Genomic DNA, 18,336 nt, shown 5'->3' with positions numbered 1-18,336 from the left:
ACAGTTATTAAACACTTAATTTTCTATCTCATAGTTTTATTACAAAGTTTGAGTGTCAGGAAAAAAAAAACTAAAACATGCATAACTCAAAAAAAAAAAATGCACTGTGTTTTTTGTGCAAATCACCCCTTCAAAAATATGAAACAAAAATAGGCAGCTTAAATTAAAAAACATTATTAATGAGTTGAATGCCCAAAGTCACTCAACATCCAGATCAAACATATTCCATATAATGATATAACGACCAATTGGTCAAAATATCATAGCATCCAATGTTACAAATCTCTATGCGATCAAACTACAAGATGAGGGGAAATCTATAACTGCCTGGCATCTATAAATCCTTTCATATGCAACTGAAGGTGGTGGTGAATACCAGAAGCGCATAAGATATCAAACATATAAGATCCATCTGAGCAGAGTTTCTGAGCTGAGTTTCTCGACGGACGTTTGTAAGCAAATAGTTTATTAGACAGAAAGAAAGAAAGAAGCCAAATACAATGCACACTCCTAGTTAACATAAAGATTGTAGGACATGTACAGTCCTGCCTTGAGCTTGCGAAAACATGTTAAAATTTCCGCTACCTTAGTTGTAAAGGGATATAGCCAATTATCAAGGTTGGTAAACATCAGGAAGCTTAAGGCCCACACTGGCAGCAGATTTGTTCAGTATCTTCTTCATTTCCTCAGATCTATCCACCGCTATATTGTATGAAAAAAGCAAATCCTGAAGAACAAAATTATTTGCTCATGAAAGTTAGTTTTCTTGGAATACATACAAAAGTAATGTACAGTAAAATCTACATAATATTATTAGCAGCAAATTGATCCATCCAACTCGTATGTCGCATGTGGACTGTCGATCAGATTAAAAAGAAAAAAAAAGTAAAATTGATGGTACAAATCCATGCAAAGATCTGTACTGTTCTAAATTAACAGGCTAGTATCAAATTAGAGATAAACCCCGAGAAGAAATTATTTCAACATCTGTACTGTTCTAAATTGACACAGCATCATTCGGTTGGAGAATTTAACGAGAATGCACTTAAACTGTGGTGAATCAAATTGAGCCCATTTATCAGGCAGAAAAATCCGTCTATCAGATACTAATTCTATTTACATGTGTCAGACAAGTATACAGACAATTTGGTACTGAACATTCAAAAAATCAAATATAACAACACTTCAGTTTTAAGGAATGTTCAGAAAAGAATAACATGGTTTACTGCAGAAAATTGTAAGATCACATATATAGCTTGTAGTAGATGCCATCACCGATCCAGTAAGTGGTCCATGCGGCAGTATGAGCAGCTCTATGCATAACAATGAAGGTAATGGAGCTTAGTAAAAGATATGTGCAACTAAATTCATGCCACGTCCTCTTAGAAACTTCTAGAAAGGGTACAAATTCAAAGGTACTAATATTTGTCTGGTAATTATAGGAGAAATGGAAAGTATCCCATAAGAGCCATTATATAATTAATGACTATCTTTAGCTTTGGCCTTAAGATAACTTTGATTCCAATGGGGTGAAGGAAGGGAGATAGCTCCTTACATATTCACAATTACATTAAAGGAATGGGGATCTCAATAACTCTGCTTCAATGTTGAGAATGCACCATCTAATAGATGGTGATATCCAAATGATATATAAGATTTGTATGACATATAAGATCTGTGCCTGCTTGGAGAAGATAATCAACAATCAAAAAAAGTTCTCAATCAACATTAAACAATTCCGCGTCATGTAGGATACATTGGCCTAACATTTTATTTGCCAGCCACTTTGCTCATGCTCTCATGCTGACTATTATCTTCAAAAAGATAAGAGCCCAAACTATTATTCATGAGAAAGAACATACAGTTTCACTCACTAATGGCTTTATTGGAGAACATAGCTATGGTTAAGAACAGATTACAAGTATATCTAATCAAAATAAAATATATGAGATGCAGTTAAAAGGACACTCTAGTAAGATTCATGTTTCAATTCGATCAAAGAAGAAGAAAAAATACAAGATAAGATCATGCATATGTGGACCGCAAACTAACAAGGAGCTGACAATATGGGAGAAATGAAGTTCCCTATGTAACAAGCTCCAAAACAAACTAGTGTGCAAAAAATATTAGTCATGTGTGGATCATTAAGATAAATGTAGGCTAAAGTAATTAAACAGAGTAACAAGAAAATATTGTGACCTTTGTATCACGAGATTGTGTAACCTAACAAACTATCAAGGAAAGATAAATAAGATGTTTATATCTACTTTTTTACCAATTAATAATATGAGCTAAATGTTAAACATATACACCTCAAATTATGCCAAGCTGAAGGAACCAAAAAACAAAAACCTTATGATGATGCACACTATTAAGCAGGAAAGTGTAATCACGAGCGAGCTTCAATTTGTTGTGAGCTGCAGTTTGATCCGATAGCGTAGCATTCTTGTGAAACTCTTCAACTATATAATCTCGGAAATGCCTTTTGCCTCCATCTCTACCTAAATGTTTATCCACAGCTTTTAGAAGTTGGCGATAAACATTCGCGATTCGCATGGTCTCAGATCCCATTTCTTTTCTGCTCAAAAACAACATTCCTTATCTTAGTATATCACACCATGTATAGCTTCGAACGGTGAACTTTGGAAAATTTCAAGAAATTTGGAAAATTTTGGCAAATTCAATAACCCCTTCCAGGCAAGCTTCAGTTTCTCTATCACTCTACGATCATAAAAGTTAACCCTGACTAGGTCGTAACATTCACCTGCGATTAAGTTTGAAAAAGTGAACTCTTTTTTATTGTGTAAAAGAGTAAAAGAAAACAACCGAAGTTACGAGCATTCTTGTACCTGAAATTAATAATTATAGCGGTATACTTGAAGCCCGAGAAACTTCTTTGCACCTTAGGAAGGATAGTTCCTCAATCACCGAAACCGAAGTAAAGAAACAAATAAGCAATGAGTATTCCGGTGATTGCAAGAAAAATTCTAAAAATTCAGAAAAAAAATAATAGGAAAAAAAAAACTCCCATCCCTCTCGACCGTCAGTAGTAGCGAGGAGGAGGAGAAAGTGAGAGAGAGAGAGAGAGAGAGACCTAATCTCACCGAAGATCGATATTGCCGAAAAACTACTCGCCGTCGGGCAGGGGAGTAGATGCGTCAGGAGAGCGACCATAGGGAGAGCGACCATAGGGAGAGGACCCAAGGGAAGAGAAAAGGCCAACCTAACCATAGGTTCAAATCCGGGTCGGATCCGACCCGGTAAAGAGCCAAATCTAAGGCTTCCCTTAGATAGGAACAAAATATTAGAATAAATTATTTACTTTGAATATTTTTATTTCATATTTTGAAGGAATTTGCAGCAAAACACTATTAGCTTTCTAATCCAAAGAAATAGCCCCCCCAACGAAAATTTATTGAATTGCAAATTTAGGCCTTTTTTACTAATTTATCATTTTAATCTCGATGCGCATATTATTAAATATTAGAGCGTATATTTTGCATAAGCGATGCGTATAAATTATATTGATGATGCGTGATATTTTTTTGAAATCTTAATGCGCACGTCGTTGAAAATTGCAACGTAAATTTTGTATAAGCGATGCGTCTATATTCCATAGGTGATACGTGGCTTCTTTTTTTTTAAACTAGAAAGTACCTTTTGTAAAAACGATGTATATAAATTACATAAGTGATACATGGCTTTTTTTTAATCTCAATACGTATTTTTTTAAAATTAGAGCATACATTTTGCATAGTCGATGAGTTTACATAGATGATATATGACGTTTTTAGAACATAATAGTTTTTTTGAGATTTGTCAGGACTAAATCAGTTAAAAAAAAAAGCTCAAAAGCGTAATTTGATCAATGTGGAGCTTATTTCTGCCAATTAGAAACCTGAATGGCTTTTTGTTAAAAATTGCCAATATTTTGGTTGGGATTAAAATTTTAGAATAACTCGACCAGTTATTCTAAAATCTAAACACCCTTTTGCTCTCTTAGTAATATATTAAAACACAGTATAATATGACTAGGATATATTTAATAATATATTAGAATATGTTTATAGCGAAAAAAAATTAATATGGGGTTTCCATTTGTGATGTTATTTGTAGTATTTATGTTGTGTAAAATATCATCAATTAAGTCAAATTATTTTGGGGCAAAATTATAAAGATAACTATGAGAAAATAATATAATATTTTAAAATAAAAGTGAAATGACAAATGTCTATTTACATTTAACTAATATAAAGGCAACAAGATCAACTTAATCATTATTATCCTTTGTTCCAATTATCACAATCAAATACTATTTACTTCATATTTTTATTCCATAGCGCATCATTGCCAAACACCATATTGAAACTAGAATAATTTTTTATTCCAGAATATGTCCTCATTTTATTCAATTCTAATTTTTTATTATTCTACAACACAATAGGCGACTTTAGGCCCTATTAGGGATGAAGGCATTACCTGATCCTAATTAAATTTTGTCCGATATGGGTCGAGAATTTCTTACCCGTCTTGATATCCGGATAATACATGTGAACATGAATATAGTTTGAAGAATAATATATGTATCATATAGTTTAAAATATTATAAAGATAATAGTGATATAAAAGAATTGTTTATACTTTTTTATAGTTAATCTATATTCTTATAGTTAATGATTATGCTCTAGATTTCAATAAGTATATTAGAATTTCTCGTGGATCCTAAAATAAAACAGATCTGCTCAATATTCAATGTATATCTAATAAAAATACTTTGGAAAATTTGTTAAAAATGTCATATTATCACACATACCCTAATATACTGTTTTTAATGTCTCAAAAATATCATGACATTAATTTTATAAAGATAGTTATCATATAAGTAAGGTAAAGTAACAATAGATGCAAAATGACTTTAATATCTTGAGAATGTGTTTCAAACCAGCTTGATCCGATTCGTAACGGTTCTGCACGGGAGTTGGGATCCGCGGGTGAAGGTATGGATTCATAAATATACGATGGAGGTGATGATGGAGTAGAGGCCGAGTAGTTGATGGAGGTGGCTCGGCAATAGATGATGGTGGTGGTGGTTTGTGGATGCAGATGCGGATGCGATATATGGTTGAAGGCTATGATTGGCATGCAACTATAGGAAAACTGTATGGAAGGTAAAAATGGTTAAGATAAAGAGACGAAATGGAAGAAGTAGGCATGCCTTACAAGACTAGAGGAACGGCGGCAGAGGGTGATTAGATGTCAGACGAGACCGTGCCAACGGAAGAGGTGGCGCTGATTGGTGAAAAAAAAGATATGAACGCTCTTTCTGTAGGGGAGCCTGGGAGATAAATAGAAACTTTTTTTGGCCCTTCTGTTAGAGTTGTGATATAACTCCGTATGCATTGCTCCGCTTGCTGCCATTATGACTTAAAGACTAATGGAGATACAAAGACATTCAGTATGTCTTGTAAAAATTCAACTTATTTTAAGTTTACAAGGAACATCCTACTTTGTATATGTTGAAAGTTTCCATCTCTTTCTCCATCTTTATGAAATAAAAATAGATATTGATGCACAGTTTAGATGAAAAGAAAATATAATGACAATAGTAAATTGGCATGACCGCAAGGGGCGATTTACAGTAAAAAGAATTTTAATTTTTTAATAGGTAGAAATAGGCTTTTCTATTATTGAATTGTAAATCCAGACATTTTTTACTTAGACTCAATTATATTTTCTCTCACTCAATTCAACCGTTTAATCTCGATGTGCATAATGTTAAAAATTAAAGCGCACTTTTAATATAAGTGATATTTAAACGATATTTATAAATTTTAAATTCTAATTCTATTTTTCTGGTAAAGACCATGTATTATTTCTTAAAATTAAAAATAAATCTAAAAATATCATGACTAAAATGTATTAGAACCTCAAGTCCTCAATGTATAAAGACAGATCTGGGTTAGATTCATATGAACATATCAACAGGAAATGGTCTGACTGCATTCTTTGGTAGCAATAGAGAAGGCAATAAAAAGTTTCTTACTTTACAAAATTGTAGCTTCTGAAATTTCTTTGGCAGCGAGGGGCTCGGGTGTCCGGCGGTGCGAGGGGCTCGGGTGTCCGGCGGTGCGAGGGGCTCGGGTGTCCGGCGGCGCGAGGGGCTCGGGTGTCCGGCGGCGGGACGCAAGGGGCTCGGGTGTCCGGCGGCGCGACGCAAGGGGCTCGGGTGTCCGGCGGCGCGAGGGGCTCGGGTGTCCGGCGGCGCGAGGGGCTCGGGTGTTCGGCGGCGCGACACAAGGAGCTCGGGTGTAGATGGGAAGGGGGCGACGGCGGGCTGGTGTGGGGATTGAGGAAATAAAGTTGGGAGTTGGGACTTTGGCCAAAGTTTTGGGTGACGAGTTTTGGGGTACGAGGGTATTTCGGTAAAATTAGAAATTTAGAATATATATGTGTGTGGTGGGTTGGCGGGTTCGTGGGTCGACCCGACCCGTTTACTTAAACGGTTTAAACGGGTCAAGCGGGTCAGAGTCATAAACCCAAACACGACCCGATTAATAATCGGGTTAGGCGGGTTGACTCATTTATGACCCGAACCTGATTAATCTAAACCCAAACCCGATTAACAGACGGATTATCGTGTCGAGTTATCGGATCGGGTCAAGTTTTACCACCCCTAAAATTATATATATGATGCGTCGCCTTCTTTTTAAAAAAAAAATTTGATGCGTACATTGTTGAAAATTACAGTTTATATTTTATATAACCGTACGTATATATTATATAAATGATATGTTGCGATTTTTTTTAAATTAGAGCATATATTTTACATAGGCGGGCTTATAAACTATATAGATAATGTGTGACATTTTTTTTTTAATCTCGATATGCATATTGTTAAAATTAGAGCTTATATTTTACATAAGCGATATGTATAAATTACATAGAAAATGTATGACGTTTTGTTTATGAGACAACAATTTTTTTAAGGTTTGTCGGTGTTAAATTAGTAAAAAGGATCCGAATTTGCAATTTGAAAATGCGGGCCTATTTCTGCTAATTAGAAAATTAAAATATTTTTTAATTTTTGTACCACTCCTTATTGTAGTTTTTATTCGCAGCTTTACGAAATCTTTTCTAAAAGTATCAAAAGTATTTATGCACTAAATTTGATAATATCTTCTTACATTAAATATAATTAAATTTTATAACCTTTACAAAGTATAATTATATTTCTAGTTCTCTTTATTCGACAGTAACAAGAAGCTCATTCTCAAAAGCCATAATTTCTTCTCCACGTTATAATCTCATTAGGAAGATCAAGTATATGTCCTACTAGGACCTCATAATGATCGATTTCCTTCATCGTCAGCCTCCTCTCTTCCCTTTCATCGTCGATAACAAAATTAGTTCTAAATTGTTCTATCTATTCAATTTTTCATAATACAATCTACTACGTACTAAGTTTGACATTATCAAGTTTGATTTGGATTAGTGTAAGTTTGTGATGCCAAGTCAATTATTTTATGATCATATCCTCATCTAACTTAAAGTTTGGGATAAAGCATACATACACGTATACGGTTTACAATTAAAAAAGACAACCATAGACGAAATTTGTATGCCCTTTTATGAAAATGATCAAATGAGCATAAATTAAGCTATCTGTTTTAGTTTTGCAAATCGTTCTAAATTTATTCTTTTATTTCTTTCTTTGATTAAATTTAATAATTTTATCAATTAATTAATATTACCTGAATACTATATCTATGGTTAAGAACAGATTGCAAGTATATCCAATCAAAAAAGTGTATGATATGTAGTTAAAAGGACACTCTAGTGAGATTCATATTTTAATTCGATCAAAGAAGAAGAAAAAATACAAGATAAGATCATGCATATGTGGACAGCAAACTAACAAGGAGCTGATAATATGGGAGAAATGAAGTTCCCTATATAACAAGTTCCAAAACAAACTAGTATGCAAAAAATATTAGTCATGTGTGGATCATTAAGATAAATGTAGGCTAAAGTAATTAAACAGAGTAACAAGAAAATATCGTGACCTTTGTATCACGAGATTGTGTAACCTAACAAACTATCAAGGAAAGATAAATAAGATGTTTATATCTACTTTTTACCAATTAATAATATGAGCTAAATGTTAAACATATACACCTCAAATTATGCCAAGATGAAGGAACCCAAAAACAAAAACCTTATGATGATGCACACTATTAAGCAAGAAAGTGTAATCACGAGTGAGCTTCAATTTGTTGTGAGCTGCAGTTTGATCCGATAGCGTAGCATTCTTGTGAAACTCTTCAACTATATAATCTCGGAAATGCCTTTTGCCTCCAACTCTACCTAAATGTTTATCCACAGCTTTTAGAAGTTGGCGATAAACATTCACGATTCGCATGGTCTCAGACCCCATTTCTTTTCTGCTCAAAAACAAAATTCCTTATCTTAGTATATCACACCATGTATAGCTTCGAACGGTGAACTTTGGAAATTTTCAAGAAATTTGGAAAATTTTGGCAAATTCAATAACCCCTTCCAGGCAAGCTTCAGTTTCTCTATCACTCTACGATCATAAAAGTTAACCCTGACTAGGTCGTAACATTCACTTTGCGATTAAGTTTGAAAAAGTGAACTCTTTTTTATTGTGTAAAAGAGTAAAAGAAAACAAGCGAAGTTACGAGCATTCTTTGTACCTGAAATTAATAATTATAGCGGTATACTTGAAGCCTAAGAAACTTCTTTGCTTAGGAAGGATAGTTCCTCAATCACCAGAAACCGAAGTAAAGAAACAAATAAGCAATGAGTATTCCAGTGATTGCAAGAAAAATTCTAAAAATTCAGAAAAAAAAATAATAGGAAAAAAAAAACTCCCATCCCTCTCTCGACGGCTGTAGCAGCGAGGAGGAGAAAGTGAGAGAGAGAGAGAGAGAGACCTAATCTCACCGAAGATCGATATTGCCGAAAAACTACTCGTCGTCGGGCAGGGGAGTAGATGCGTCAGGAGAGCGACCATAGGGAGAGCAACCATAGGGAGAGGACCCAAGGGAAGAGAAAAGGCCAACCTAACCATAGGTTCGGATCTGGGTCGGAACCGACCCGGTAAAGAGTCAAATCTAAGGCTTCCCTTAGATAGGAACAAAAGATTAGAATAAATTATTTACTTTGAATATCTTTATTTCATATTTTGAGGGAATTTGCACCAAAAGACTTAGTTTTCTAATCGAAAGAAATAGCCTCCCAACGAAAATTTATTGAATTGCAAATTTATGCCTTTTTTACTAATTTATTATTTTAATCTCGATGTGCATATTATTAAATATTAGAGCGTATATTTTGCATAAGCGATGCGTATAAATTATATTGATGATGCGTGATATTTTTTTGAAATCTTAATGCGCACGTCGTTGAAAATTGCAACGTAAATTTTGTATAAGCGATGCGTCTATATTCCATAGGTGATACGTGGCTCTTTTTTTTTTTAAACTAGAGAGTACCTTTTGTAAAAACGATGTATATAAATTACATAAGTGATACATGGCTTTTTTTTAATCTCAATACGTATTTTTTTTTAAATTAGAGCATACATTTTGCATAGTCGATGAGTTTACATAGATGATATATGACGTTTTTAGAACATAATAGTTTTTTTGAGATTTGTCAGGACTAAATCAGTAAAAAATAAAGCTCAAAAGCGTAATTTGATAAATGTGGAGCTTATTTCTGCCAATTAGAAACCTGAATGGCTTTTTGCTAAAAATTGCCAATATTTTGGTTAAGATTAAAATTTTAGAATAACTCGACCAATTATTCTAAAATCTAAACACCCTTTTGCTCTCTTAGTAACATATTAAAACACAATATAATATGACTAGAATATATTTAATAATATATTCGAATATGTTTATAGCGAAAAAAAATTAATATGGGGTTTCCATTTGTGATGCTATTTGTAGTATTTATGTTGTGTAAAATATCATCAATTAAGTCAAATTATTTTGGGACAAAATTATAAAGATAACTATGAGAAGATAATATAATATTTTAAAATAAAAGTGAAATGACAAATGTCTATTTACATTTAACTAATATAAGGCAACAAGATCAATTTAATCATTATTATCCTTTGTTCCAATTATCACAATCAAATACTATTTTACTTCATATTTTTATTCCATAGCGCATCACTCCTTCTATTACCAAACACCATATTGAAACTGAAATAATTTTTTATTCCAGAATATGTCCTCATTTTATTCAATTCTAATTTTTTTATTATTTTACAACACAATAGGCTGCTTTAGGCCCTATTAAGGATGGAGTCATTACTAGATCCTAACTAAAATTTGTCTGATATGGGTCTAGAATTTCTTACCCGTCTTGATATTCGGATAATATATGCGAACATGAATATAGTTTGAAGAATAATATATGTATCATATTGTTTAAAATACTATAAAGATAGTAGTGATATAAAAAAATTATTTATACTTTTATATAGTCAATCTATATTCTTATAGTTAATGATTATTCTCTAGATTTCAATAAGTATATTAGAATTTCTCGTGGATCCTAAAATAAAACAGATCTACTCAATATTCAATGTATATCTAATAAAAATACTTTGGAAAATGTGTTAAAAATGTCATATTATCACACATACCCTAATATACTGTTTTTAATGTCTCAAAAATATCATAACATTAATTTTATAAACATAGTTATCATATAAATAAGGTAAAGTAACAATAGACGCAAAATGACTTTAATATCTTGTGAATGTGTTTCGAACCAGTTTGATCTGATTCGTAGTGGTTCTGCACGGGAGTTGGGATCCACGGGTGGAGGTATGGATTCATAGATATATGATAGAGGTGATGATGGAGTAGAGGCCGAGTAGTTGATAGAGGTGGCTCGGCAATAGATGATGGTGGTGGTGGTTTGCGGATGCAGATGCGGTTGCGATAGATGGTTGAAGGCTATGATTAGTTTACAACTATAGTAAAAATTGTATGGAAGGTAGAAATGATTAAGATAAAAAGATGAAATGGAAGAAGTAGGCCTACCTTACGAGACTAGGGGGATCGGCAACAGAGGGAGATTAGAAGTCAGACGAGACCATGCTAGTTGGTGAAGAGAGAGGAGGGAGATATAGAGTCCTGTGACGTAGTTGAGAGAGATGCAATGGAAAAAAGCCAAAGTCTTTTATTCCAAGCATGTCTAAGAACCAAAAAGCCCTATTTATAGAGATTAAATTAAAACGTCTAAAACAAATTTAATTAAACCAATCTTTCTTATCTTATCGGAATAACTCTTCATTTTTTCGCTGGTAGATTCCGAATATAGAAAAGTCATGAATAGGAAAAATTGTAGAGCTGGAGGTTGGCGATCTTATTCAACTAATTTGATATTATTTTGGTATCTGTAAAATATTCTGCGAATATTTTTCTAAAACTGCGCAGAGCTGAATTTAGCAAATTAAATAAAATCTTAGTATACTAAGACTTTGACTAAACCACATAAGAATAATAAATAAGATAACTATACTTTTTTAATCAAACCCAATGTCTTTTGAGGTGATTCGATCTAGTCTAAATCACATCAGAATATTTTACTGCTAATGTCAAAATAAAAAGGAAAACTAGATTTGAAAGTTTTTATTATTTTTTAAAGTAATATAATATATTCTATTTCATTAGCTATTATGGTATTTTTAATACATTAAAAGTAAAATGTAGAGATTGAATAATAAATATTTATATTGTAAGGTGTAAATAATTGTATATGCGGGAAACAAACCAAAATATATATTATATTTATATATATAGTCATGCCCATGCACATCCATAAAATTCACATCATACTACACTTTTTTCTTAATAAGAACTACATAGTAATATTGTAGGTAAATTGTTTTATTAATTCAAACATGAATACATTAGTTATAACCTAATATATAGAATGAGAAGAAAAATAGGATACCACCCATTGACATAAGCTTCACACTTGATAATATTAGATAGTACTATAAAAAAACCAAAGTATAAAATTGAGATATAAATAAAATAAAACAAATAAAAACACAAGTCTAACGGATTCACAGATGTAACGACCTTAAATTTTTTAGCGACTCCGCTGCTGTCCAACAAATAGAGATGCACAATTATTTTAACTTCTAAAGGCATGGGAAGTGAGAATCACCGATTAATGTCGTTGAAAGCCTCCTTGCCACCAAAATATAATGAACTTAGAACAACGCAAGAAAAAAAAAACAAACGCCCAAAGTCAGTAGAACTATTGTCAATATTCTATTACATATACTTTTGTTATATTGTTGAATAAACTGCTCTAAACTTGATAGATATTTTATAACATTATCTAAAGCATTCTTCACCAAATGAATTTTTTTTATTATGATACGATCACACCTCTGGCTTTGGAGCTCTGATACCAGCTTGATACGATCTCTCCTTTAGGGCTAAAGATCGATCTTTTCTAATTCTCAGATCTGGACTAGATCTGGCACGGAACTTTGAAATAAGATCTCGAAATGTTCCGCCGTCGGATCGACGTGAAATTTTGATATGTTGTAGTACCGAAAAAGAGTTGGGGATCTCGAGATATCATTCATTTAGTGGACGAACATCAGAATGCTCTGTTTTGAATCCGTGGATGGAGGCACGAGATCCTAGGTAATGGTGGATGGTGGACCAGCGTTAATGTGGTGGCACCGGTGAAAAGTGCTGGTGGAAGGGTTGTGGTTGATGGAAAGGTTAGGGCAAGTATTGGATAGATTGGAAGAAGGGGGAGGAGAGGGCCACTCCTAAGGGACTAGGGTGATTGGCCAGTCGAGGGAGATTAGAAGCGGCGTCGCCGGGGATTGAGGGAACGGGAGCGAAGAAGATGAAGGAGGCAAGGCAAACTCAATTCCCAATAATCAATAATCAATTTGGTTGACTACCACATCCTTTTATAGGCTAACTAACAACTCAAATTAACCCTAAAACACAATTTTCGCCGACCGCGTTCGAACTCACTCCACCCGCGTTCGAACACGACTTACAGAAAACTTATTTTAATAGAAATTAAACACTAAAACATGAAACAAAAACACTCCTAAAGTGAATCCATGCTCGAGACGACGTCGGTGAAGTCCGAATCGTATCATATTAACAACATAATCACATGTATGAGATCAAAGCATTTCAAAAGTATAAAAATTGTTGACCAAAAGATTATTTTATTATAGTAGTTCTTTTTTCATAACTTGCTTTAATTATTATTTACTAGATATATATTTTTTCTTCAAATTGTAGTTTTGGACCTCATTAATACCTGCTTCTGATATGTTGTTCATATAATTGGGAACCTCAATTACAAGATCATCATCATCGGTTATCTTCTAATTTCTTCTTATTCTATAACAATATTTTACACATAGTAAAATTAAATGAAGTAATTTTGACTAGCTAAGTTACATATTTTATAAAAAAATTTTAATAAGTAAAGCATATTACCTCTTGATTAATTTTGCGTTCCTCATATTTAATTATTTTTTTGAGTCATATATATTCTGTAAAAGATTGATGTGTTCAATGCATCATCATGTACTTAAAAAGTGAGAAACACAAACAAGAAAAAAAGTATTAGATATATAATAAGAATTATTTGAATATCTCTCCTTTGCCCATATTTCCTATTATATCAATCGTTAGAGTTTCATTATCAATTCAATGCATCACTAGTGGATACTTAACTATTGCATTCAAATTCATCTTTAGTACCCCTGATATGTTCTAAGTACTAAATACTATATTTAAGAATTCAAAATTAGTTAGAATATATTAATTAAGTATAATATAAATTATAGAATTTATATTTAAGAATATACACCTTAAATTTTAAAACTATTTAAATCACATCATATGTCTATTAAATGTGTTAAGTACAAATATCTCCATATATATTACACCAAGTTTTTTCTTTAAACATTTTCTTTCTTAGGATTTGCATAATGTCATGTATCAAGTAAATACTCAAGCATAAAATCAATCTAATTTAGAGTTTGAATACATAAAAAATAGGTCATACCTTATCTTTTACATTTAGTGCCGGTAGTGCATCAATCGTCATTAACATAAATCGATGAATAAAATGTACACTATTTTTTTAATATATTTACTAAGAGTAATAGTTCTCTTAATTTGGTCCATTGTGCAAAATTTATTTGGTTTTTTTAATATAATTTCTAATTTTTGTCTATAGTAGGTAGACTTACCAAACAATAAGAATAAAATCCCAATCTCCTAAATTGCATCTTTTGAGATATAATTTATTAATAATATTTTCACAATGTTTTGGTGAATATAACCTTAATTTCAATCTTTGGTATCTTTTGATAATAGCAAAAATATATGAATACAATAAAATAATTAATCGATCTTATATATATATATATTTATTAATCTTAATGAGATTCATTAATACGATTAATATTTATGTTAAACTATATCATGTTAACTAAGCAAATTGAAACCTACAAATAAAGAAAAAAAATCAGAGATAATTTTCTTTTCGTCCCTGAAATATCACCATTTTTCACGATAACTCCCTAAACTCTTTTTTTTAATACATAATGAACCTCTAAACTATCAGAAATATCTCGCTAGATCAATTGGGAAGAAACCAAAAACCAAGATACTTAGGTACTAAATTACTACATTCCTTTAATTGTATTTGCTGAATAGAATATTTGGTTCAATCTCTTCAATCTATATTATTAATATTCAAATATAAAAATTAACAAAAGAAGATAATAAAGAAAAATATTAATAGAGAATGATAGATATAGACTTGTGGTTTTGATAAATATTCTGAAAATAATTTGGCCTGAAGATGGAGAATGTGGAGAGATGAATTGTCTTGAATCGGTGAATACTTTTAAAATTCTAATCAAATTTTAATTTAATAAGTATTTAATAAATGTATACCTATAATATCATATTATTCCTCAACTAAGGTCTCTAGTTGAATATCTCGCTAGATTCCTTCACCTAAAGTTTTATAAAGAAATAACAAATAAGTCATTAACTAAGGAACTCAATTAATAGATTTTACCTCGAATCAGGTACTAAATAGTAAATTATTTATTAAATAATATAAATTAGATCGTGTTATCATTCTCAAAAGTTCAAAACACGATCCATTATCAGAACGAGCCTAAGCTTTTTGAAAGAGAGAGGTTCTGGTACCTGTTTCATATATAGCTAAAGCAATGGAAGCAGCACTGACTCAAATCATATCGTATCATATATTAAAAATATATCAATCATACGCTAAGTATATACAAGTCATAATCATCTTCTACTATATACTAAGAATACACCAATCATTGTGAAAATATTTATAATGTATAATATTAGTATTTTCTGTAATTATAATTAATTTGAATAAAAGATAAGATTATCATCATAATCACATATTACTAATTCAACCTAACTATCTAATTTTTCCTTAGGTGTTTGTTATATAAAAATGACTAAATTAATCTTATTACTCTTTTTCTAGTTTAATGTAAATATATATTTGTTCTTTCTTTAAGAAAAAAATACTATATAGTTTAAAATTAAATATTAATATTAATATAATTTTATTTTATAATTATTATATTATCTTCTTATATTTATTTACAAATCTTGGGCAAAAAAAAATAATTGATTTAATTCATCATAATTCACATGATGTAATATAATCATAAATAGCATCTATTTTATACTATAACCATATTCTAATATATTATCAAGTATAATTGCATTACACTATTTAAACTAAATCTAAACCAAAATATAACACCATATATGATACATAAATAAATGTGGATAAATTGATTATTTGCAATTTGGAATAAGTAGGTAATATATTCCAAAAAAAAATTTCCTAACTAAAAATGGGGATGAAAATATCCATAATAAGGGGATTTATTCTATTTTTCAATCCCAAAATTTTATCTCATATTTGCCTTAAATATTTTACAGAATAAAGAGGATTTATTTTGGAATAACTCACTTATTCCACTCAATAAAACGATCTCTAGATACTTTTTGATATGAATTCAAAACCCTAAAGTGTGAAGCTTAGAGTATTTTTCTACGTATCTCTATTTTTCAAATTTACCTTCTTCAACATCTTCAGAAGATAGCAAAATTTCTATGACTCTATTAAGAGCCCAATCTTTTAGGTATTTTACATCATCTCTTTTCAAATAGGATATTCACATTATGTTTCAAATTATATCATTAGATGCAGTGTTAGCATAGGCTTCTAATTGTCGATTAAATTTTATCTTCTTATTTTTTCAGACTCAATTGACTGGTATAACGATTAGTAATGTCCTTTTGGAATTTATTAAATTTAGATTGATTATTGTTATAGCCATATCTCTTACATAAAAATATTTGTTTCTCACATTAACTTTTTCTTATAATAGCATTTGCTAGAATTTTCTATACTAGAATTTGTAAAATTGTCAATTAGTCTTAATCTACATTCTTCTTTATTATTAATTTTAATCTCAATTTTGAGTGAAGACCCTAGTTAGAAGATGTTCCTTTGCTCCAACAATCTAGATCATTCTCGAAGCGAAGGTTTTCAATCTTATCCAACTAGTTTGATATTATTCGGATATATGTAGAACATTCTGCGAATATTTTTTTAAAACTATGCAGAGTTAAATTTAGCTAATTAAATAAAATCCTAACATACTAAGACTTTAACTAAACTACATAAGAATAATAAATTAACTAATTAAATAAAATTCTAACATATTAAGACTTTAATTAAACTACATAAGAATAATAAATAAGATAACTAAATTTAATCTATGAAGCCCAATGTCTTTCAAAGTGATCGGATCTAGTCTGAATCACATCATTTTGATATCATGATATGTGGGTCAATAAATTTATCTTAGAATTGTTTTTTCTAATTGTCAGCCAAACTTAACACTATTAAGTCTATTTTCAACACTATCTATATATTTTATTTGTCTCTTCCTTACGTTCGTTCTGTGAATATTCTTTTAAAATCTTAAAATTTTCTTTTGACTTGGATATGTCAAAAGATATTTAGTTACCTAAATTATTCGAGTAATGACGGTGTAATTAATAATATAGTTTTTTCTATTAAAAGAAAAAATATACAATTTTACATTTTTAGTTCACTTTTTCCAAATCCAAACATTTAGCCCCTATTTACTTCAAGAATATCATAATAATTCTAATTTTGAATACAAATATTATTCATCAAAATTACATCTTATGCTATATAGTAACTCAATTACTAATTTACACATGATATCTATCCATTAACTTAATTTATATTAAATAAAATAGTTTTTATAGTAATTTTACAAAAAAACTTTTTCCTATCTTTTTCACTTTATATTATATTAAAAATAATTATTATATAATTATTTTAAAATATAAGTGAACATAAGAATAGTATTTTCTAGAATAAAATTTTCATTTTGAGCATAACAAAGAGGAATACATATTCTAAAATTGACTTAATTCCTAAACAAGTCCTGAGGTATATTCATAACATTTATTTCCTTCGTAATTAAAACATATGAGTATAAACAATTTCTTCATATTCAAATTTCACACAGCTATAAGTAATAAGTTGAATCATGTTGCTATGTGTAATGTGAACAAAATCTAAGTCACAATATTTTAGATTTGTTAGGATCTATGATGCGAACCATGACATCACATCACATAAAAAAGAGATTAGACTTAATGGATTGAGTCTAATTATTTTATTTGATTATTTGGTTTAGTTAGAGTCTTAGCAGTTAGGAATTTAGTTAATTAGCTAAATTCAACTTCGTGTAGTTTTGGGAAAATATTTTAAAAATATTCTACACATATTCAAATAATATCAAACTAGTTGGATAAGGTCTTCAACCTCCAGATCTACAACTTTGATATGTATGATTTCTCTAGATTCAGAATATATCTATGGCGAAATGAAGGGTTAATTCGAGAACATAAAGAAGACTGGTTTTGTTAGTTTTTTAGGGATTTAACATAGTTGTTGATTTGTTAGGCTTATTTGGAGTTGTTTAACTTAATTAATAGAGTAAGCCTTTATATATACGTGAAGAAAACCCTAATAGGAGAATGATGATGTTAATGGAATTGGCTTTAGCCTTATCTCATTCTTTACTTGACTCTAGCCATTAGCGCTCTCTCCCACTTCCCTTCTTCCACTGCCCAAGTCTTTGGTGGGTCTCTTCCGACCTCTAATCACCATCTTCTA

The 18,336-nt window shown here is 30.8% G+C and overlaps 1 protein-coding gene across 3 annotated transcripts; it reads right to left on the bottom strand.

Annotated features, from left to right (window-relative positions):
- Nucleotides 1-198: 198 nt before the first annotated feature.
- LOC140800465 (uncharacterized) lies at nucleotides 199-2,913 on the bottom strand. Of its 3 annotated transcripts, none has more exons than XM_073155276.1 (3): nucleotides 2,850-2,913; nucleotides 2,353-2,578; nucleotides 199-727 (listed from the first exon to the last, which is right to left on the bottom strand). In XM_073155276.1, exons 2-3 carry the CDS (start codon nucleotides 2,569-2,571, stop codon nucleotides 614-616), a joined length of 333 nt encoding a protein of 110 aa, XP_073011377.1. In that variant the 5' UTR covers nucleotides 2,572-2,578; nucleotides 2,850-2,913; the 3' UTR covers nucleotides 199-613. The 3 variants fall into 3 exon arrangements, with proteins under 3 accessions (XP_073011377.1, XP_073011378.1, XP_073011376.1); XM_073155277.1 differs by lacking the exon at nucleotides 2,850-2,913 and adding an exon at nucleotides 2,689-2,758; XM_073155275.1 differs by lacking the exon at nucleotides 2,850-2,913 and having other exon boundaries at nucleotides 2,353-2,776.
- Between the last annotated feature and the right edge of the window lie 15,423 nt (nucleotides 2,914-18,336).

The sequence above is a fragment of the Typha latifolia genome, chromosome 13 (assembly GCF_019914945.1).
Source record: "Typha latifolia isolate L0001 chromosome 13, TyphaL0001v2, whole genome shotgun sequence".
Taxonomy (NCBI): Eukaryota; Viridiplantae; Streptophyta; class Magnoliopsida; order Poales; family Typhaceae; genus Typha; species Typha latifolia.
The sequence above is the reverse complement of the archived record's forward strand: the minus strand, read 5'-3'. Positions and strand labels throughout refer to the sequence as shown.